The following is a 14,423-nucleotide window of genomic DNA, read 5'->3' on the forward strand; positions in this document are numbered from 1 at the left end:
TTATTCTCCTTCTACTCCTATGGAAATTCTTACTTGGAAGTGATCTGAGGGGAGGTCATGTATGATTTCCCACGTTTGTGTTCAGATAGGATGAGTACATTGCTAAGTCTCTGTTAATGCAACAATCATCATATTTCTCAGACATTTAATAAAACATTCACTCTTCCTTTTTGTATCCCTTATATTCCAAATAGCAAAGTTATAATCACTCTATACAACTTTCTTTTACATTCATTCCTAAACATGTTTCTTATAACATTTTCATTCCACTGGCATAACTTGTTTCCTTTACTATAGCCTATAATTCACTTTTAAATCCACACCTTGATTCACTGCGTAACCCCAGGTACTTAAAACACTCCAGTTCAAATCTCTCATTATCAATATTCTCATTCAGCCTGTCACTCCACTTTTCCCCCACATTCACATTAACTTTTTTCCCCAATTCACCATTCCAAACTGGTTTCACCTCCCTTGTCCTTCTATTCTCACCAACTAATTCCAAACCTCAGCCAAGAAAATTAGAAATAAATTAATTGTTAAAAACTAAAAAGAATTTAACTTCACCTTTTTTACCCTTGGGTGCATCCCCCCCACCCTGAACAGGTCTTCCACCTTTTACAACTTTTTTAACAGGTGCACGTGTATCTGTGTCTGCATCCTTGGCCTGGTCCTTCTTCCCAGCTTTGGGTCCTTTGGGTTTTGGTCCACTTATCTTAACCTTTATTTCAGCCTTTTCTGAGAACTCTTTAATCTGTAATAATTAAAAAAATAACCATAAGTTTATTATCCATTCACCTGAAGTAAAATATAATTGCTGGTTGACCAACTGATTGTACCAAACATTTCTGTATTTCCCCAAACTTTGTTAATTGGGAAGTGAAATATTCTATCTATGTGCCAAGGGTCTTTTCTCACCTTATCAGTGAGGTAGCCAAGTCAAAAGGCACATACCCACTCCCATCCACCACCCTTTCCTCCCTCTCCTCTTAGCTCCTCGTGGATGAAGGGTCATCCCTGCAAGACACAGCACATCCACAGCTAGGCCAATTCACTAAATCAGTGACCTCCCTTTTCCAAGAAGACAGGGAGAACTCCCTTCAGGATATATCAAAATATCATCCACACATAACCACTCCCTACTCCCCATCCCCTCCCATCCTTGCATCACAGGAACAATGTGGAAAGGTAGGAAAGGTAGAGGTTGCATGGATGAGATTTTTGTGGTAAGACTATGTGAGGAAGCTTTAGGAAAAGGTAAGGATGTTTTTTTGGGGCCTTTATGGACTTGGAAAAAGCTTATGAAGGGGTAGACAGGAAGGCACTGTGGGAAGTATTGCAGATAAATGGGATAGGAGAAAAGCTGTTAAAAGCAGTCAAGAGTTTTTACATAAGTAGTAGAGCCTATGTTAGAATTAAAAATGGAGAGAACATGTGGTCTAAGATAAAGGTGGGACTTTGTCAGGGATGTGTTATATCACCATGGCTGTTCAATTTATATATGGATGGGGGTGGTGCGAGAGGTAAATGCAAGGGTAATGGGCTGGGATTGGAGATTGTTAAAGAAAATGGAGAAAAGTGGGAGATACGCCAGTTGTTGTTGTTTGCTGACAACCCTGCACTGGTAGCAGGATCAGGAGGGATTAAGGAAATTAGTGACAAGAGTTTGGGAAGTTCTGTGAATGAAGGAAGCTGAAGAAAAATGTGGGTAAAAGTAAGGTGATGAGATGTACAAGGGGAGAGCATACATATATACCAAGGCTTTTTCCCCCTTACAAGGGAGGTAGCCAAAAAGGAAAAGGCATAAAATCCTTCCCACCCATTCCCACAAGGGGAGAGGATGGCAGTAAATTGGAAATGGGTATTAAGGGAGAGAGGCTGGAGGAAGAGGATAGCTTTAGATACTTATGGGCAAATGTGGCTGGAAAAGGAGAAGTGGATGTAGAATGTTGTCTGAGAGAAGCAAGCAAATGCTTTGGGGGATTCAAAAGTGTAATGAGAAATAGACATTTGGGAATAGATGCTTAGGAGATTGTATGAAGATGGGATTGTGCCAACAGCACTGTATGGTGTAGAACCATGGAACATGGAGGAAGACAAAAAAGTTTAAATGTGTTTGAGATTAAATGTCTGAGAAGTATGGTAGGGGTTACTGAGCTGGATAGAGTGAGAAATGAGGTGAGAAGGAGAGTGGGGGTGGAAAAAGAGTTGGGAGACAGGATTGATGAAAGAGTATTGCGATGGTTTGGACACATGGAGAATATGAATGAAGAAAGATTAGTAAAAAGTGTGGAAAACAAGTGGATGGAATGAACATGAGGGGTGACCAAGGATGAGATGGATGGGTGGGATGAATGGGGCACTGAGAAAATGGAGGATGTCTGTTGAGGAAGGAAGGGAGAAGACAGTTGATAATAGGGGTGAGTGAAGAATGGTTGCATATGGACGATGCTGTGATGCATGGAAGGGATTGTGTTTTTTTTGTTTTTTTTTCAAGTGAATGATATTTTGAGGCAGCCCAAAGGGATCTCTCACAATCTTCTTTTTTTCTCCATGTGCGGATGAAGACAGGGGGTCACTGATTAAATGAAGCTGCCTTGCTGTGGATGTGCAGTGTCTTGCTGCATTGCTTCTGACTCAGGGCAGTGGACAAGATGCAGGGATCCATCATTCAGGAACCAAGAAAAGAGGGAGGTAGGGTGGTAAATGGGGATGAAATGGGTGGGAGTGGGTTTATGCCTTTTGACTTTGGCTACCTCTCTTCTTAGGGGTGGAAAAGCCCTTGGTATATGATGTATGGACAATTTACCTCCACCTCCACTCCTCCCATACCTGCCATCTGTGATCCCAAATACCTAAAACTATCAACTTCTTCCAATCCAACCTCTCTCCTTTAAGGCTTACTTCCAACTTGCTACCATCCTCTCCCTTTGCACATCTCATCACCTTACATTTACATATACCAAAAGCCCTTTCCCTTAAAAGGAGAGACCAAGTCAAAGCAACACACCCATTTCATGCACAAGTAACACCCATTTCACACCCCTCTCACCTCAGCACCATGTGGCTAAAAGGCCATTCCTGTCCTCATCACACAGTTTTGGTCTAGTGCAATGCAGTGATGCTGTTTTTGCACAGCAGGACCCAACAGCAAGAGCTGCTTTATCCCTACCAATTCATCATATATCCATCCTCATCCACTGAAGAATAACTAAACTGATGAGAACATTCCTTTGGGCCTCCGTGAAGCAAAACATTGAACAAAAAATGACCAAATACAGTTAAGTATTCTGCACAAAAGAGTTAACCATTATAGTCATTATGTGCAGAAACTCAAGAAAGGGGGAATGGGAAGGGGTGGAAGGGTAATTCACTACCACAATAGTAAGAGCAAATACAAACCTTCTGCATCTTTAGAGCATCCACCTCAGCAATGAATGGTCCCATGACTTTTTCTCCAACAACTTTCAGCATTGTTCCCAAGGCCTCAGCACTGTTGTCTCGTACAGTTGGATCTGAAGGAATCCAAAAACATTCACTTTTATATACATTTATTTTCCAGTGGTGGGCAGCGATAAATTTTTCTGCTAAGTCCTATAACTATAAAGCGATCAATTTCCAAGATACCTTAAAGCGATAAATCCAAAAATACTCTATTTTTGCTACTTATGCATTCAAAAACCTCTTTTTTACACTTAAAACACCATATCTGTTTGCCGCGTAACAATGAACCTGTAACCTCCCGCCGTAACGGTTTTTCGTCTTCTATGTTATCGCGGGAAATTTGAAAGCGATAAATTTTTCCAGTCTTGCGATAAACGATAAATTTTCGGTTAAAGCGATATTATCGCTTTACTTATCGCAATGCCCACGACTGCTATTTTTCCATAGCAATAGTAGTAGACAGGAAAGGAGCAACACATTTTTGGTCCCGTCTCCTATTCTCTAGTTTTCTAATGTACTAGACTCAAATCCATATACAGTTCCAACTTAATCTATATCTTTGATTTCCAATTATCATGTTTAGATTTGAAGTCATGTATTGTTTGAGCAAGGGCAATTTCACCTAAGCTATTCCACATATCTATACATCTATGTTACATACATATACCAAGGCTTTTTCCCCCTTCCAAGGGAGGTAGCCAAAAAGGGAAAGGCATAAAAACACTCCCACCCATTTCATCCCTAAATACACTCCACACCCCTCCCTCTCATCTGAGCACCTCCTGGATGACGGGTCATCCCTGCACCCTGCCCACCGCCCTGGGTCAGAAGCAGTGTCGCAAGACACAGCACATCCACAGCAAGGCCGCTTCATTTAATCGGCGACCCCCCCTCTCCGTCCCCCCTTGCATATAAGGAGAGGACGGGGAGAAATCCCTTCGGGCTGCGTCAAAATTTACTCACACATACTACACCAACCCCCACCCCATTCCTCCTCATGCAATCACATCATCATCCATATACAACCATTCTCCACTCACCTCTGTCTTCCGTCCTCTCCCTTCCTTAACAGACATTCCCCTCTTCCCCAAAGCCCCCTTCACCCCATCCATCCACCTCATCCTTGGACGTCCCCTCGTGTTCACTCCCTCCACATCTGCCTTCCATACCTCTTTTACTAGTCTTTCTTCACTCATTCTTTCCATGTGTCCAAACCATCCTAATATTCTTTCATCAACCCTATCTCCCAAATCCTTTTTCACCCCTGTTCTCCTCCTCACCTCCTCATTTCTCACATCCTTTTGACATAGTCTTTCTTAATTTACTTCCATAACCTCTTAAAGCCTTCCCATCTTTAATCAGTTCTCTTCTATCCATGCAATCTATCCTCTTTAGTGACCTAAACACTAATTATGTCACCTCTTTCTCTTCAATCTTTCCACACACACACAAAGCAAAAACCAGCATCTCTACCCTTGTGAACAATATTGCACCAAAGAGTAGTGGTAGTAAAGGAGATATTTAAGGAGGGCAGAAAAGAGGTGGGATAGTATCATTCTTTTGAGTGGAGATTAGTCTAATCAATATATCCTCCTATCCCTCCTGTACTAAATATTCCATGCTTTTATATACTATATCAACATTAACTTCTGAATTCTATAGTTCAGTTTCTTTTGCCATCCTATGAATGTGCGAGTTAAATAAATACCCACTATACAAATTATGATAATTTTCACGGAAAGTAAGGCCACTTTAAGACCAACTCGCTGGCATAGAGGGTAAGTACATCACTACTTGTGGCAGAGTTCAGAGTGACAGCAATTCAAACCCTGACACAAGTGAGTTGGTCCAGGGGCACGATTCATTAAATTCTATGCTACAAAGTCTTCTGTATGGGGCACCATCCTAGCCTTATAATAGGGGATAGTTCATGATGTTAAACTGAATCATCATCAATCATGAATATATAATTACGATAAAAACCATAAACAGAACAATATTCTTGTATGATATATTTTCTAACTACTAGCATTGTTAACAAGTGACCTGAAACCATATTCATTCAGTGCAAGTTTCATTACCTGGTTGATTGAGTGTTACCAGGAGTTCAGTTACAAAGGTCTTGACAAGCTTCTTATTGAATATTGCAGGTGTGCAGTAACAGAATGCTCTTGCAAGGAAGCCACAGGTTTCTGCCTTGATTTGTGGATTTTTATTCTTGAGGGCATTACACACTATCTCCTGAATATTTTCTAAGCTTGTCTGTAAATGGGGATGTGTTAATTATTCTTTCACACATACACTACACAAATACATTAAAATCATAAATGAGGTATATTAATGAGAACCATAGCTAACACTGATAGTATTTCTGAATTCTGAAATATAACTATTTGGTATCTATATCTAATTACCATATATTCTATTACTTCTTTCATACTATATCAGACAAATTATCAAAAGAAAAATAATATCCATATGCTGGAGTCTTGTAATCTGACAGGGTTAGGGCAATTTTCAAGGCTTTGAAACATAAATGACCTCCATCTCAGCAGGCAAACTAGGAAATTTGTGCTTTTCGTGTGGTTTGAATGTCAAATTTGCGACTTTAGGTGTTGAATTAAAGTTTAGGGATAGGAATTTATTGAGGTTGAATCTGTGAGGTATTGAAATTTGGGCTGTCAAATTGCACAACCCCAGTGCAATACAATGAATCCAAGCTGAAGAAAGAAAAGGAAAGTAAATAAATATATAAAATTAAATAAATAAATAAAGTGATAATAATAAATTAACATAACATAAATTAACATAATAGTCACTGTGGGAGGTTATGCAGATATATGGGATAGGAGGAAAGATTCTAGGAGCTGTCAAGAGTTTTTATGAGAGTAGTAGAGCTTGTGTCAGGATTAGAAATAGAGAGAGTGCGTGGTTCGAGGTAAAGGTGGGACTTCATCAAGGATAAGTTATGTTGCCCTGGCTGTTCAACTTATACATGGATGGGGTAGTGCGAGAGGTAAATGCAAGGGTAGTGGGTCAGGGATTGGAGATGGTTAAAGAAAATGGAGAAAAGTGGGAGGTGAGCCAGCTGTTGTTTGCGGACGACACTGCGCTTGTGGCAGGATCGGAGGAGCGATTGAGGAAGTTGGCGACAGAGTTTGGGAGAGTATGTGATAGAAGAAAGCTAAAAATAAATGTGGGTAAAAGTAAGGTGATGAGATGTACAAGGGGTGAAAGTGGCAGTAGACTGGAAGTGAGAATTAAGGGAGAGCGACTGGAGGAAGTGGATAGTTTTAGATACTTGGGTGCAAATGTGGCAGGAAAAGGTGGAGTGAAGGTGGAGGTAGAATGTAGATTGAGAGAAGCGAGTAAATGCCTTGGTGGATTGAAAAGTGTAATGAGGAATAGACATTTGGGAATGGATGCTAAGAGGAGACTATATGAAGGAGTGATTGTGCCAACAGCACTGTATGGGGCAGAAACATGGAACATAAGTGAAGAAGAGAGGAGTTTGAATGTGTTTGAGAAGAGGTGTCTGAGAAGTATGATGGGGGTTACTAGGCTAGATAGAGTGAGAAACGAGGAGGTGAGGAGAAGAACAGGGGTGGAAAGGGAGTTGGGAGATAGGGTTGATGAAAGAGTATTAGGATGGTTTGGACACATGGAAAGAATGAGTGAAGAAAGACTAGTAAAAGAGGTATGGAAGGCAGATGTGGAGGGAGTGAACATGAGGTGGATGGATGGGATGAAGGGGACTTTGGGGAAGAGGGGAATGTCTGTTGAGGAAGGATGGGAGAGGACAGAAGATAGGGGTGAATGGAGAATGGTTGTATATGGATGATGTTGTGATGCATGAGGTGGAATGGGTGGGGGGATGGGGGTGAGGTAGTATGTGTGAGCAAAATTTGCCACAGCCCGAAGGGATTTCTCCCAGTCTTCTCCTTTTATGCATGGGGGGACGGAGAGGGGTCGCTGATTTAATGAAGCGGCCTTGCTGTGGATATGCTGTGTCTTGCGACACTGCTTCTGACCCAGGGCAGTGGACAAGGTGCAGGGATGACCCGTCATCCAGGAGGTGCTAAGATAAGAGGGAGGGTGGAGGGGTGTGGAGTGTATTCAGGGATGGAATGGGTGGAAATGAATTTATGCCTTTTCCTTTTTGGCTACCTCCCTTGTAAGGGGGAAAAAGCCTTGGTATATGTATGTAACATACCGATGGGTAAATTGCATCAATGGCTTCCCTGAGAGCTGTCACTACATTCATTTTCTTCTCTTTGAATTTCTCAAGAATAGTTTCTGTGCAAAGAAGTGCAAATGGTCCAAACTTCTTCTTTAGGCCCTTTGCAATCCCTGCCATGCACTGAGCAGCTAAGGCAACAATCATAACATTGGTGTCCTTGGCAATGATCTGAAAAGAAAAAGCAATTTTGTATATTACTTGTGTGTAATTGCCACAGCTGATATTAAAGGGGTTTGCTGTTAGACCAAAAATTATTATAAAATGTAAACCTTAAGAGTACTTGGAATAAAATTTTCAAACAATTACCTTTTTCAAGACTTTCACGAGGTCATGGAAGTCCCCGGGCTCAATCTTTTGGACCTGAGTCAAAGGCAGAAGAGTTTCCATGGCCTCCTTCCTCTCCTGCCACTTTTTGGCCTCAACCTGGGGAGAAAGAGGACAAAAATTCAAGCCATACACACGAAAATATAATTTTAAAAGAAACAAGAAGTCTTCATAGGTTCCCATCAGTCAAGGGTAAAATACAACCTTTTTTTCTTTGTCACTGAAAATCTTCCAGTCTCTACATTTAAGTCTTCATATTTCCCATACTTCAAAGAGAGGGGAGAAAGATGGACATGCAGGAGGCAGGAAATAGTGAGAGGAGGAAGATGGAAGAATGGGTAAGGGAGGGAGAGGAGGAAGGGAGAGGAGGAAGGAGAGGGGAAGAAGCAGGGGAAGATGATCAGGGGAGAGCATGGGGAATGGGACAGGAATGGAGACAAAATGGGAAATTAAAGTATAGGAGAGAAGGGAAGGGTGAAGGACAGAGGGAAAGATAGTGTGAGAGATTGAGAGGAGTAATAAAGGGAAGATCTAGGAACAAGGGGGAAGAACAGAGGGAAGGGGGAGAGTGGGGAATATATATATGCATGTATACACACACACAATTATATATATATATATATATATATATATATATATATATATATATGTATATATATATATATATATATATATATATATATATATATATATATATGGGGGAGAGGGAAGGACAGACCTCTACAAAACCTTTGGTTGCTTCAAGATCATTTCAACCTTTTCTGTCACATATACTTGAAAAACAATAAAATAAAATAGAGTAATATTAAATTTTTTCATATTACTATTAGAAATGGAGAGAGTGAGTGGTTTGAAGTAAAGGTGGGACTTTGTCAAGGATGCGTTATGTCGCCCTGGCTGTTCAACTTATACATGGATGGGGTGGTGCGAGAGGTGAATGCTAGGGTAGTGGGTCAGGGATTGGAGATGGTTAAAGAAAATGGAGAAAAGTGGGAGGTGAGCCAGCTGTTGTTTGCGGACGACACTGCGCTTGTGGCAGGGTCAGAGGAGGGATTGAGGAAGCTGGTGGCAGAGTTTGGGAGAGTATGTGATAGAAGAAAGCTAAAGATAAATGTGGGTAAAAGTAAGGTGATGAGATGTACAAGGGGTGAAAGTGGCAGTAGACTAGAAGTGAACATTAAGGGAGAGTGACTGGAGGAAGTGGATAGTATTAGATACTTGGGTGCAAGTGTAGCAGGAAAAGGTGGAGTGAAGGTGGAGGTAGAATGTAGATTGAGAGAAGCGAGTAAATGCCTTGGTGGATTAAAGAGTGTAATGAGGAATAGACATTTGGGAATGGATGCGAAGAGGAGACTGTATGAAGGAGTGATTGTGCCAACAGCACTGTATGGGGCAGAAACGTGGAACATAAGAGAAGAAGAGAGAAGGAGTTTGAATGTGTTTGAGATGAAGTGTCTGAGAAGTATGGTGGGGGTTACTAGGGTGGATAGAGTGAGAAATGAGGAGGTGAGGAGGAGAACAGGGGTGAAAAAGGAGTTGGGAGATAGGGTTGATGAAAGAATATTAGGATGGTTTGGACACATGGAAAGAATGAGTGAAGAAAGACTAGTAAAAGAGGTATGGAAGGCAGATGTGGAGGGAGTGAACATGAGGGGACGTCCTAGGATGAGGTGGATGGATGGGGTGAAGGGGGCTTTGGGGAAGAGGGGAATGTCTGTTGAGGAAGGAAGGGAGAGGACGGAAGACAGAGGTGAGTGGAGAATGGTTGTATATGGATGATGTTGTGATTGCATGAGGAGGAATGGGCAGGGGGGTGGGGGGTGGGGTAGTGTGTGTGAGTAAGTTTTGACGCAGCCCGAAGGGATTTCTCCCCGTCCTCTCCATATATGCAAGGGGGGATGGAGAGGGGGGGTCGCCGATTAAATGAAGCGGCCTTGCTGTGGATGTGCTGTGTCTTGCGACACTGCTTCTGACCCAGGGCGGTGGGCAGGGTGCATGGATGACCCGTCATCCAGGAGGTGCTCAGATGAGAGGGAGGGTGGGAGGGGTGTGGAGTGTATGTAGGGATGAAATGGGTGGGAGTGTTTTTATGCCTTTCCCTTTTTGGCTACCTCCCTTGTAAGGGGGAAAAAGCCTTGGTATATGTATGTATGTATATTACTATTCATAGGGGTTGACCATATATCTAAGAGGAAGGGAGATGAGTGAAGGGTGCAGAAAGATATAGTGAAAGGGATTGAAGGGGAATGATAAAAGGAAGACAAAGGGACAGGAAGGAAGAAAAGAGGGAAGGGGGACAGTGGAGTATGTACATACATATATGAATATATATAGGGGATAGAGTGAGAAATGAGGAGGTGAGGAGAACAGGGGTGGAAAGGGAGCTGGGAGATAGGGTTGATGAAATGAGTATTGGCATGGTTTGGACACATGGAAAGAATGAGTGAAGAAGGATTAGTAAAAGAAGTGTGGAAGGCAGAGGTGAAATGAGTGAATGAGGGGGTGTCCTAGGATGAGATGGATGGACAGGGTGGAAGGGGCATTACAAAAGAGAGGAATGTCTGTGGAGGAAGGACGGGAGAGGACAAAAGATAGGGGTGAATGGAGAGGGGTTGCATATAGATGATGCTGTGATGCATGGGGGGGTGTGTGTGGGGGATGGGGGATGAGGAAGTATGTATGAGAATTTTTTTTTTTTACGCAGCCTGAAGGGATTTCTCCAAGTCTTCTACTTTTCTGTATGGAGGGACGGAGAGGGGGGGGGTCGCTGATTTTATGAAGCAGCCTTGCTGTGGATATGCTGTGTCTTGTGACACTGCTTCTGACCCAGGGCAGTGGACAGGATGCAGGAATGACCCGTCATCCAGGAGGTGCCAAGATAAGAGGGAAGAAGGAGGGTGGAGGGGAGTGGAATATATAGGAAATGGAATGGGTGGGAGTGTTTTCTATGCCTATTTCTTTTTTGGCTACCCCCCGTGTAAGGGGAAAAAAGCCTTTGGTGTATGTATTTATGTATACACACACACACACACACATATATATATATTATATATATATATATATCAGGAAAAAAAAAATGCTTTTTTCCCCCCAGAGCCATTTTTCATTTTTTTTTTTTCAATTTCACCAGAGCCATTTTTTTAATTACCAGAGCCATTTTTTATACTTCCAGAGCCATTTTTTTGCAGGTTAAATTTCCTTCAAACTATTGGAAGGCTAACTCATTACTCATGTCGGAGCGAGTTTGCATATGCATAGTGTACGTATACATGCGGTGATGTGGTATTGGGTATGGTGCATTGTACATGTAGTCAGTGCATTGATTGGGCAGCTAGCTGCATGCAACCAATGAACTTCCCTGCATACAGGTACCATGCAATTCAAAACTAGCGACATTATGTAGCACGGTAGTCGTGTAGAGTCTAATCAACATGTACTAGTATACGCGAGCATGCAGCTGATACGAAGCTAGGCTAGGTAAGCCATTGAACTCTAGCAGCGATACCGCGTACACATATGTACGTACATCAACAAATTAAAGTTGACTGATGCATTGGGTTTATGATATCGATTGATAATGCAATGATTGATCACGGTTAAGTTGTGTTTGCTCTGATCCTTTCATCAATGGTGATGGGATTCAGGGATTGCCAAATGATGGATAATGCATGAAAAACGTTGAATCTTGCCGCGGGAGCGATTTTTTTTAGGGGGATCGCTCCCGCTATTGGATTTGCGAGAGCGACATTGGAACTTTCTCGAGAGAAATCGCTCGCCACTTCCGTGAGGAACAGTGTGGATTTAGGATGGGTAGAGGTTGTGTAGATCAGATCTTTATGGTAAAACAGATATGTGAGAAAGCTATAGGAAAGCGGAAGGATGTTTTTTGGGCTTTTATGGATCTGGAAAAGGCTTATGACAGGATAGACAGGAAGGCACTGGGGGAGGTTTTGTGGATATACATACAGGATAGGAGGAAAGCTTCTACGAGCTGTCAAGAGTTTTTACGAGAATAGTAGAGCATGTGTCAGGATTAGAAATGGAGAGAGTGAGTGGTTCGAGGTAAAGGTGGGACTTCGTCAGGGATGTGTTGTGTCACCCTGGCTGTTCAACTTATACATGGATGGGGTGGTGTGAGAGGTGAATGCAAGGGTGGTGGGTCGGGGGTTGGAGATGTTTAACCTCTTCACTCCGGGGCACATCGCACGTCTGGCAGCATTAGCTGCCCGACGTGCGATGTTGCGTCATAATAATTGCATTATAAAAAATAAAGTCAGTGCTCAATCATTCGTTCTCTTTCACCCATGAATTTTTATAACCATATAAAATATAATGAAGTCAGTTTAGAGAGAATGGAGGTTATGTAGGTACGACTACAATGAATATAATCAAGACACCAACTTCGGCATCATCGTGTACCCACTTGCTCCTCATGATGGCTACGTAGGCATCACCGTATGGAAGTGGTTAAGGAAAATGGAGAAAAGTGGGAGGTGAGCCACCTGTTGTTTGTGGACGACACAGCGCTTGTGGCAGGATCAGAGTGGGGATTGGGGAGGTGGGTGACGGAGTTTGGGAGAGTTTGTGAAGGAAGAAGATTGAAGATAAATGTGGGTGGGAGTGGGGTGATGGGATGTACAAGGGGTGAAAGTGGCAGTAGACTGGAAGTGAGCATTAAAGGAGAGCGACTGGAGGAAGTGGATAGTTTTAGATACTTGGGTGCAAATGTGGCAGGAAAGGGAGGATTGAAGGTGGACTTAGAATGTAGATTCAGAGAAGTGAGTAAATGCCTTGGTGAATTAAAAAGTGTAATGAGGAATGGACATTTGGGAATGGATGCTAAGAGGAGACTGCATGAAGGAGTGATTGTGCCAACAGCACTGTATGGGGGAGAAACATGGAACATAAGAGAGGAAGAGAGAAGGAGATTGAATGTATTTGAGATGAGGTGTCTGAGAAGTATGATGGGGGTTACTAGGCTAGATAGATTGAGAAATGAGGAGGTAAGGAGGAGAACAGGGGTGGTAAGGGAGTTGGGAGATAGGTTTGATGAAAGAGTATTAGGATGGTTTGGACACATGGAAAGAATGAGTGAAGAAAGACTAGTAAAAGAGGTATGGAAGGCAGATGTGGAGGGAGTGAACATGAGGGGGCATTCTAGGATGAGATGGATGGATGGATGGGGTGAAGAGGGCTTTGGGGAAAAGGGGAATGTCTGTTGAGGAAGGATGGGAGAGGACAGAAGACAGGGGTGAATGGAGAATGGTTGTATATGGATGATGCTGTGATACATGAGGTGGAATGGGGGGGGGGGAGGTAGTATGTGCGAGAAAAATTTGACGCAGCCAGAAGGGATTTCTCCCAGTCTTCCCCTTTTGTGCATGGGGGGACAAAGAGGGGGGGTGTCCCCGACTTAAAGAAGTGGCCTTGCTGTGGATGTGCTGCGTCTTGTGACACTGTCTCTGACCCAGGACAGTGGACAAGGTGCAGGGATGATCTGTCATCCTGGAGGTGCTAAGATAAAGCGAGGGTGGAGGAGGGTGGAGTGTATTTAGTGATGGAATGTGTGGGAATGGTTTTATGCCTTTTTCTTTTGGCTACCTCCCTTGTAAAGGGGAATAAGCCTTGGTATATGTATGTATGTATACATATATGTACAAAAAACGTGAGAGGGAGGGAGGGGTGGTGAAAGGGGATGAAATGGGTAGAGATGAAATGGATGGGAGTGGAGTTGTATCTTTTGACTTTGGCCATGTCCCTTGTCAGGGGAAAAAGCCCTTGGTATATGCATATATGTACATACATACATATTGGAAATTGGTATGTTATACATATGTATATATGGGGGGAGGAAATGAGAGATTCTCTACAAAACCTTAGGTTGGTTCAAGATCATTTCAACCTTCTCCCTGTCACATACACTTGAAAAACAATACATACATATACCAAGGCTTCTTCCTCATTACAAGGGAGGTAGCCAAAAAGAAAAAGGCACAAAACCACTCCCACCCATTCCATCCCTATATACACTCCACCCTCCCTCTTATCTTAGCACCTCCTGGATGACGGGTCATCCCTACACTTTGCCCACTGCCCTGGGTCAGAGGCAGTGTCGCAAGACACAGCAAGGCTGCTTCATAACAATAATAGAAATTATTATCATTTTTTATATCACTTAATTCTTAGGGGCTGGCCAAAATTTTAAGAGTTGCAAATGCAAACCACTATTATCTGAAGAAATTGGCCAGTTTTTTCTAATCAGTTAATGATTTCAAAGAAATATAGTCAGCCTGCCTATTACTCTCTTACTATCTGATATAGTGCTTGGTAATAAAAGATGACCGGGTATTTCATGAAACAGATTTCTTGAACCATGGTAATGAATATATACTAAGAATCCTATCCAAAGTTTATC

The 14,423-nt window shown here is 42.5% G+C and overlaps 1 protein-coding gene across 4 annotated transcripts in view; it reads right to left on the reverse strand.

Annotated features, from left to right (window-relative positions):
• msps (msps cytoskeleton-associated protein 5) overlaps nucleotides 1–14,423 on the reverse strand; it is a 142,530-nt gene that overhangs the window by 91,253 nt on the left and 36,854 nt on the right. For all 4 annotated transcript variants that reach the window (XM_076201692.1, XM_076201691.1, XM_076201689.1 and 1 more), the window contains exons 8-12: nucleotides 7,991–8,107; nucleotides 7,658–7,852; nucleotides 5,526–5,706; nucleotides 3,403–3,515; nucleotides 568–754 (exon numbers count right to left, since the gene is read on the reverse strand). In XM_076201692.1, coding sequence (XP_076057807.1) covers nucleotides 568–754; nucleotides 3,403–3,515; nucleotides 5,526–5,706; nucleotides 7,658–7,852; nucleotides 7,991–8,107 — 793 coding nt within the window. The remainder of the gene's footprint in view (nucleotides 1–567; nucleotides 755–3,402; nucleotides 3,516–5,525; nucleotides 5,707–7,657; nucleotides 7,853–7,990; nucleotides 8,108–14,423) is intronic.

Source organism: Oratosquilla oratoria, chromosome 18 (assembly GCF_046742065.1).
Source record: "Oratosquilla oratoria isolate Oo_2021 chromosome 18, ASM4674206v1, whole genome shotgun sequence".
Taxonomy (NCBI): Eukaryota; Metazoa; Arthropoda; class Malacostraca; order Stomatopoda; family Squillidae; genus Oratosquilla; species Oratosquilla oratoria.